Source organism: Coffea arabica, chromosome 8c, assembly GCF_036785885.1.
Source record: "Coffea arabica cultivar ET-39 chromosome 8c, Coffea Arabica ET-39 HiFi, whole genome shotgun sequence".
Lineage (NCBI taxonomy): Eukaryota > Viridiplantae > Streptophyta > Magnoliopsida > Gentianales > Rubiaceae > Coffea > Coffea arabica.
Genome location: NC_092325.1, coordinates 31,319,742 through 31,329,239, shown reverse-complemented (window position 1 = coordinate 31,329,239; position 9,498 = coordinate 31,319,742). Strand labels below are relative to the sequence as shown.

At 32.8% G+C, this 9,498-nt stretch overlaps 1 protein-coding gene across 1 annotated transcript; it reads left to right on the top strand.

The window, feature by feature from the left end:
* The first annotated feature begins 2,542 nt into the window (after positions 1-2,542).
* LOC113706327 (peroxidase 18) lies at positions 2,543-7,577 on the top strand. The gene is made up of 4 exons (XM_027228210.2): positions 2,543-2,832; positions 4,394-4,573; positions 4,702-4,867; positions 7,023-7,577. Exons 1-4 carry the CDS (start codon positions 2,611-2,613, stop codon positions 7,436-7,438), a joined length of 984 nt encoding a protein of 327 aa, XP_027084011.1. The 5' UTR covers positions 2,543-2,610; the 3' UTR covers positions 7,439-7,577.
* Positions 7,578-9,498: the final 1,921 nt, after the last annotated feature.

The following is a 9,498-nucleotide window of genomic DNA, read 5'->3' as shown; positions in this document are numbered from 1 at the left end:
AACCATGTTATTTCCTGTTTTTCTTCCGTTAATTACTAAGAGTTAGTTTACCTGGATGGTGATGAGAGTATGATGCAGTGAATGGGTTTAGCCAATACAGAGGTCGACTAGATTTAAATGCTTATTCATGCTAAGAAAATATGATTACGTGTTTCAGGATTATTGTTCAGTTTGAGCATATGGGTTAACAGACATTTTCAAAGTTTTCTTTGGTCTTTTAGAAAGTTTCGCACTTAATAATTTATTGTTCTTGTGTTTTACTATAAAAAAAAAATTGTGAAACTTTTTTTTTGTAACCCGGAATGTGCCTCGACGAACCCTCAGGACCCGAATCGGCATACTAAACCGGAGTGCGCCACGGCCCCACACAGCGACCCCAGGCGAGTCACAGGAGTTTAAGTCCAGGATAAGATTCGAATCCAATACCTCAAGAATCTTCAAGAGCCCGCTTACCGCTGGACCACCCTTGTGAGGGCAAAATTGTGAAACTTTGCATGAATTATGATGTCTTGTATTCTTCAGCAAGACTTGAGGATAAAAAAGATTATGGATATGGGTCTAGTTATATTTCTTTTGTGATTGCACCTTCTTTTATATAGAGAGAAATATTCCGCTCATTTTACGTGGTAAGAGGAAAAAATAAACAAATTATTGTTGGAAAATTATAATTTGACTATAATTAAATGGATTAATTTTTTTTACACTGATAGTGTATACACCGTCAACATTGGATGAATGATAACTATGCAGAATTTGAATTTGAAATTTAACTTTTGTATACATGTCATAAATCTAATAGTGATAGTGTATACACTGTCGGTGTATATAAGATTTACTCTAATTAAATCTCTAAAAATGGTTGGATAGCATCTGAGCATAGTATAATTAAAAAACAATTTGAAAGATAAATCCACCATGTTTCTCTCCTTCTTTTAGTGTTAACACACACACACACACATATATACACACACACACACACATGCACACATTCCCACGTAAAGAGAATATCTACTTATTAAAAGAAAAGCACACCCATATTTACATTCGAAAAGATGCTGACAATATCCAAACATTTTTAGGTTTTTAAAAATAATTTCACATTTTAATTTGTTAGTAATAATTTTGTTATTTTTTACCCTTATTATGTGAAATAAGTGGAAAATTACCTCCAAATATGGGATGAAATTTAACTGGATCCATATGCGTACATATATTATTATTTCGCTATTATGTTTAGAATATTGATTTTAAAAACTATTATTTGTCCTGTATGTTATAAAATATTGAGTTAACGAATGATTTTGGTGACAGACAAACAAATTGCGATAAAATCATGTCAAAGAATAATGTGCAAAGCACACTAGACCTTAAAGGGGCTTATTGTAGTTGACACCTTAAAGGTAACATTGTCGTTATACAACATTAGACTGAACTAATGGTTTTGAAGGTAAAATGATAAAATAACAATATTAGCGATTAAAGTGTAAAATTAATTATACTTAAGGGAGTGTTTTGGTAACTAATCCTATTCTGTATTATGAGTGTCCCGTATTTTACTAATTATGCTTATTCAATGGTTAGAGCATGCCCATCAGCCCCGCTTCTAGGAAGTTGTCACGAGGTTATTAGTAGAAAAATCAAACGTAACCTTCTCTAAGTTTGCCTCAGAACAAAGTCATGTAGGATAGAATTTAGCCTTCTCTTTTAGGGACTAGATAAATCGTTTGGGTTCAATAGTGATGGTTCAAACTTGGACCTCTTTTCAAATGTATCATTCTCGATTACCTTCCTACCTTGATTCATAGTTTGATCCCTTTGTTAAAGAGCTCAACTTTATACTAGAAATTCCTAAGGGAATTTGCCCCATTTAAGCATCCAAAAAACCCTAAGTGTTTATAAGAGTACTTAGCAATGAATGGAAATATTGCCTAAAAATATCCTGCCTTAAAAGCTTATAAGTGGATATTCAACTCTAAAAGTTAAAATCAGACAATAGGAAGCCTTTCTTTCTCCTACTTAATCTAGTTCGCAAAGCAAAAGATATTACACAAAACTAACTCTGCTTTTGAAGGTGTTTTGCAGAAACATAAGACATAATTGACGCATTTTAAGACAAAATTGTTCATTTTTGTTTAAAGGAAAAATTTGATACTTGTGGTTTCCAATATCATTAGGAGTTTTATTAGAAAAAGGGGGGTTTGAGAATAAACAAAAACCAGTTCCTCTATTTTATTTTGTTCCAATAATGGTCCTAATAATTCCTCGTCTGACAGTCACAAACATTAGCTTGTAAGTTAAAAAAACCATTAGTAAATGTTTGCGAGGTACGAGCAACTGGCATTCACCCATCTCTTGCAGTGAATTGAAGACCAACCCATCTGGCCGCCAGCAATTTTCCAAACCAAAAGGCTGATCTGACAATACCAACTTCAAATTAATGCTGCTATAAATGATGTACAGTTCCAAAGATTCAAAACATGTGGTCATCTCATTTCTCCCTCTTTACTTCCCTTAGACTTTTTTCAATCTGATTTGAAAAAAACTAGCTATTTGAAGGATGCTATCCCCCAAATTGCCAAGAAACAAAACTTCCCCAGAAAAGAGTGGCTTATGGCAGAAACACTTCATATACCTTACCACCTTTTAACCTTTGTCTTGTTCCATTTAGCTTTGTTTGCATCTTCATCGTACAGCGTCTCTTTTGGCTTCTATGCAACTTCTTGCCCTACAGCTGAAATAATAGTGAAGAATACAGTAAGAGAAGCTTCCTCTTTGGACCCAACACTTCCTGGAAAGCTTCTTCGCTTGGTTTTCCATGATTGTTTTGTGGAGGTAAGCCTTCTCTCATCTCATGTGTAGTGTCCTAAAGACAGAAGCAGCACTTTAATCTGGTTGCGTCCAGGGAACTTTCAACCTGCTTGGCCTGTAACTTTTTCATTCATGATATAGTTGCATGATACGTGAAACAATTTTTTATTATTAGAATAGAAAAACAAAATAGTTCTAATGCAATGTGTAGACATCGGGTACGCTCAGGGGCGGAGGGAAGGGGGGGGCCGGGGCCTCCAATTGTTAAAAAAAAAAAATTCTAAGTAAAAAAATTTTTATTATATTGTTTTGCCCCCCAAATATTGATAAAAAATTTCATTTTGCCCCCCCTCCAATTGTTATAAAAAAATTTCTAAGTAAAAAAAAATTTTCTTATATTGTTTTGCCCCCCCAAAATATTGATAAAAAAATTCACTTTGCCCCCTCCTAAGGACCCAAATAATAATGTTTGAAAGTTATTTGGATTTTGTCCAAATAACAGAGACTCGCCCCCCCTAATTGCAATTCCTAGCTCCGCCACTGGGTACGCTACAAGATATATCTGCAGAAAATTGTTTACTTGTGTAAATTCCCAATAATCTGTACAAGTTAATGTTTTTTCTTTAACTGGTTAAGGTAGCATAAACAAATGTTGTGCTTTCTTAAAGTTGGCTCTTTTCGGCTTGCACTTTTTAGGCAAATGACAATGAAAATTTTCCCAGTATGCTCTCAAATTTCTTTCCACACATACAATTTGTTGAGAAAGTGTTAATTACAAGTGTTCAATGTGAGTTCTAGCCAACTAACATGATCTTGTACGTCTTTACAATAATAAAGTCTATGTAGATAGTTAACACCAATTTGGTGTTAATTTTGTGTGTTTTTAAATTTATCCTTATCCCTATCTATATCATAAATAAATGGATAGAAAGCCTTTTAGTGCAAATAAAAAGTTGTTATTTTATGATTTTTCTAAATTACCTTTAAGTATAATTATCCACTGTCATGTCTACTTTTGTTTCTCCAGCCTATTATCATATCTACCTCTATCTCTCCTACCTATTATCATATTCAGTTCTGCCTCTTTTTTTTTTTTTTTTAATAACTACTCACTGTCAAATAATAATCTATTTGTACATTTTATTTATGTAAATGTCAATTTTCTGTACGTATTAACAATATATAAAACCAAATCTCATAAAAAATAATTTCAACAAATATCTTTAAAATTTTTTTAAATATTTATTTATTGCTAGACGCATATCGAGTGTGCATTAAGCACTAGTATATAAAATGTATCACATGCCGGGATGGAATTAGGGGGGAATAGAAGGGGCTCCCGCCCTCTGAAATTTTATAAAATTTATTTTCCTCCTATATAAATTTGAAATTGTTAAAAATATTCTTTATAAATTTAAAATTTGGACCCGCAAAAATTTAAAATCAGTTTACATACCATATGCAAGTTTAGCTATGCTGAAGTTCACTCCCTCGAGATAAATTTTCTAGTTTTCTCTATGATCACAAGACTTGTGCAAAAGCATGTAATCAACATTCTTAGAAGCCGTGTTTTCCATGTTTGCAGGGCTGCGATGCTTCTATACTACTACAAGGAAATGGCACTGAAAGAAGTGATCCAGCAAATTCTTTCCTAGGAGGGTTTTCAATAATTGATTCAGCCAAAAGGGTGCTTGAATTCTTCTGTCCAGGAACAGTTTCTTGTGCTGATATTCTAGCTTTAGCTGCCAGAGATGCTGTCGAATTTGTAAAGTCAAATTACCACATTTTCACTTTAATAATAATGACCATTTCTTTCTAATTAATAACTTCTTCAATTCTTGATAACTAATTAATGTAGTATTGAATTGTCAAACTAATAAAACTGTACAACAGGCAGGAGGGCCAAGTGTGCTGATTCCAACAGGAAGGAGAGATGGGAGGATTTCTTTGGCTTCAAATGTGAGGCCTAATATAATAGACACAAGTTTTACAATGGATCAAATGCTTAAGATATTCTCAGCTAAGGGCCTATCGTTGGACGACTTAGTCACTCTCTCAGGTAAGAATCCTTGAATGCAAGCACATGATATGTACACACTAACAAACAACATTTAATAGGCTGGATAGAGAAAAGAATCCGAAGAGGGGCACAATTGAGTACTGAAGGCGTTGTTTTTTGGCTTTAGAACGAGCACGCTTTTTCATATTTCCTCGGTTCCCTAACTTTTTCCATCCCTAAGTTCTTTTCTATAAATCCAAGAAGTTAGATGCATAAATAAAATTTAGTCGATCTACTCTTTTTGTTAACGTCTTTTTTTTTCCTTCTTGCATTTTTTTTAAAATGATAGTGACTTTTCAAAAATCAACACAACATTTTTTTAGTTTTTTTTTTCTATTTTGCCATTTGAAAACGTAAAATTCTTACCAGAGGGGAAAAAAATCTCTTCATGTTCTGATGCACTTTTCCTAATTTTGAAATATGAATGTCATGACCATACTTTAAAATCATCAAATGCGTTCCCGTCCAACAAAATAAGTAAATGGTCCACCAACAATATTTTAATTCCCAAAAAAGTCTGATGGGACGGAGGTAGCATCTGGAAAGTATTTATGTATTGTGAATGCATGCATGCTAGTATTATTTAGGTACATAAATGTTGTCGGTTGTTGTTTGTTGGAGCTTTACTCAATAATTGATGTTTTACTCTTCTCGTGCGAAAAACAATAAATGTGTTTCATTGCACAACACCAAGTTAGGGATGTTGCTGCTGGAGGTCAAACAGATGAGGCTGCAGAGGCATAACTTGCATATACACTTCCAGATGATACCCAAAAAGAAAAAAAAAATAAAGAAAAAGGAATTCCATCACTAACTGTGAAATGGCAAGGATTAGAACAGAAATTGAACAAAGTTGAGAATCAAAAATGCGTTTGATAAAACTGAAATCTAAAAGTAAAATTTAAAATATGAAATCTGAAGTTTAAATCTGTTAAGTTATTGAATTGTTAGGTATTAAATTTAATACATTTAAGTGTATGTCACAGTGAACCTAAGAAACAATGCATTATGTATATCAATAATGATTAACAAACACAAGAGTTAGTAGAGCTACATTCACTTGAGGAGGTGCAGTTGCACCCTTCAATTTTTTGAAAATTATAGACTAACCCATGAAAACTTTAGTCATTTTAATGTTGTCTCACTCTTGCCCTTCCTGAATTTTCAAAATATTCAATCTTGCCCCACAACTGCCCCTCAAAAGTGTTAAAATTTCTTATAGTTGCCCTCACTATTTCTAAAATGGAAGTTTGAAATAAAATATTATACTATTCTTATTTTCTTTCTAATAAATATTTTCACTTATTTCACTTATATGCCCAACCATAGGAATTACTCCTACATGGGAACCAAATATTTGATAATCACTTAGTTGTGCCAAAAATCCACACACCACACGCTATAAGTTTAATCTAATATTATTGCACCCTCTAAGTAAAGGTCTTAGCTCTGCCACTTAGTGCTCAATAATTCATATTTTATTTTGGGTATATCTATTATCCTGGTCCTCCGGGTAATATGTTACTATTATATTTACAAGAGGGCTGTTAAACGTTAATTACCATATTATGCAATTGAAACCTTAGATAAAGCAATTCAGTTAAAATTTTTTCTATTTCTTTCTACAATTTGAAATTTTTTTAAAACAAAATGAATATGATAATCATGACAACTTGGGGGAGTACTTGGTTTACAATTTTTTTTTTTTTTGTCAAATACTTGTGTTGCTACGTGGTTAATTTGCTCTGAGCAACTAAGACCATGTTTAATAACTTAATTTAGTACTTAAACCTAATAAATTCAGATTTTAACATGTTCGTACGTGTTTGATAACCAAAAATAAATATCTGAATTAATTAAGCAGCATTGAAATTTTTAGACAAAACATGTTCGAAAAATTAAGTGATAAGTTATTCACTTATAATTAAATATGATGTACATTCAAGTATATCAAATGTAGTACTTTACAATTCAGTAATTTAATGGATTCGGATTTTAGATTTTACAATTCAGATTTCAATTTTCAGACTTTAGTTTTATAAATAAGTGTTGTAGCCGCATCACACATTAAAAGAAAAGAAAATCTTCTACATCCTTTGAACTTCAATTCTCTCCAATATCTCTATAGGTCCATAAAAATTCATGGTTTTCGCAGGGGCACACACAATAGGATCAGCACATTGCAACGCATTCATGGATCGATTTAAAGTTGATTCCAAGGGAAATTTCACTCTTATTGATTCATCTCTCGATAGAGAATACGCGGCACAGCTAACCAAAAGATGTCCAGGAGGGGCAGCAGCTACATCACCTACTACAGACAACGACCCAGAAACACCTAATTTATTTGACAACCAATATTACAAGGATCTCCTGGCTCACAAGGGCCTCTTTCAATCTGATTCAGTTCTGGTAAGTGATAAGAGAACAATCAGCAAAGTTCAGAATTTTGCAAATAATCAAGACAGTTTCTTTGAGAGTTGGGAACAGTCGTTCTTGAGGCTTACTAGCATTGGGGTGAAGATAGATAATGAAGGAGAGGTTCGACAATTATGTGCAGTTGTTAATTAAGTGATAATCAAATAAAAGAGCTTTTGAAATGTTTTTTAAATTTTACAATGCCATTGTTTGCATTACAAATCAAATACTCCAAGTTTATACGTTTTTTTTTTTGGGCTAGTTGTACGTAGATTACTTTATGTTTGATTCTGATGAGGCGAAAGAATTTAATTGAAGTTTATTACATTACTATATTTGCTACACCTATAGTATTTTTTTTTTTTGAGAAATTCCCAATTATATAAGATTAAGGTAGGTTGTATCCCGTAAATGTAATAATTCTTATATATTTGGTACTTTTTTTTGTTGAATTGGTGTATATGAACAAAAATCACGAATACACCAAAGTTACATGAATTATAATTACTCTCTACAAGCTCAAACGAAGGCTTTGATGTAGAATTGACAAGGTGCTAGGAACTCTTTGACAGCCTCCCAACTCAAGGAGGTAATTAGATCCCATTCCCCTCTTGTAGTTTTCTCAGTGAAACCAATAAACAAACAAAAAAAAAATTTAAGGAGAATGTTAGAAGAAAATCAAACTATGATGAAGTGGCTGTACTTCAGTCGGTAATCAAGTGCTTTAGCTTTCCCTGGAATAATAATAATGTTAGAGTCTATTTGTACTACTTTTAGTACTGAAATGGAAATGTATGATTTTTTATTTTTTATTTTTTTTTATCAATTGTCATCCCTACTCCTATTCATACTCTAATTACGAGGAGACTCACTTGAACCTACGAAAAATCAATGAGGATAGAACCATCACCGGATCAGACAGGTGCACTACGCACCAGTCTGAATTTGAAGTAAAGCCACTAGAGTGGCATTTTGGTGGGGGGGAAGGTCCCCACCAAAGCCTTAAGGGCTTGGTGGTGGCCAGCTGGTGGTTGAAATGGAAATGTATGATGGTGAAGCAAATTGCACTGGGTGACTAGTGGGAATTTATTTCAGCACAGGACAGAACAATGGAAGGGCGGAAGGGCCAGACTTGACTGTAGCTTTAAAGATTTCAGAGAATTCATCAATATTAACAGGCTAATTGACATTGGACCCCCCTTGGACATGGTATAATTAGTGGGAGAATAAGGGAGAAGTAAACGAAGATTAGGCAGAGGGCTAGCAAATCCAGAATGGTTTCAAAATTTTTAAAAACCAATATTTTCCCACATTGAAAAGGATGCTTCTGATCACTGCTTGGTACTTCTATGCACAAGTCTTGAAATCAGGAGGAGAAAGAACTAAAGTTTCTTCTTTGATAATTAAAAGAGCTTAAGACGCAGACCTAAGGGGAAAAAACTGTATAGAGTAATGAGGAAGAGAATAGAATGCAGGTTGGCTTTGAGAAGTTGGAGCGAATAAAACACAAATAAGTTTGTGCAATGTCATTTTTAAAATTATATAAAAGATTTTGGCCAATAGAGGGAAAAAAAGTATTGGCAGACAAATGCTTGACAGTGTTGTGATTGCTCATGAAAATCATTTATTTTTTGAAAAAACCAAAGAAATAGGAAATATGGTTTGGATTAGAGGTGTCAATCACAATCCATATATATTGATCCATTCATTAATAAATGAACTTGGGTATCCGATGCATTTTAAATGGATTTAAACAGATGACTCAGTTAGACTCATTTAATAATTGAATAGTGGATTGACTTGTCTCATCTATTTGTACTCATTTAAAAATAATTACACATTCACCATCAATTTTAAGGGGATAAATTTGAATTTTTTACTAATTTAATTACAATAAAATATCATTATTTTTTATCGAACAACATGTCGAAAAAAAGGTAGAGTTTCAAATGGATCATACTTATTTATTGAATGGATAATTGAATATACGTATACCCATTTATTAAATGGATACAAATAAATTAACTAAATTATTTTTATAATCTAATTATGATTGATCAAACCCATACGAATTACCCATTCTATCATATCTAAGTTTGGATAATTCAATAATTCAATTCGAGCCATCATAACTGTTTTAAAATTGGGCTTCGCTTATGAAGTCAATATGGGCTTAGAAATTATTCTGAACCACTAAACAAAGAGAGAGAAGT

Coding starts and splice junctions, on each gene's coding strand:
- LOC113706327 (XM_027228210.2), top strand. CDS start 2,611: ATGGCAGAAACACTTCATATACCTTACCACCTTTTAACCTTTGTCTTG. Junction 4,574..4,701: donor CCAGAGATGCTGTCGAATTT/GTAAAGTCAAAT, acceptor ACTGTACAACAG/GCAGGAGGGCCAAGTGTGCT. Junction 4,868..7,022: donor CGACTTAGTCACTCTCTCAG/GTAAGAATCCTT, acceptor TGGTTTTCGCAG/GGGCACACACAATAGGATCA.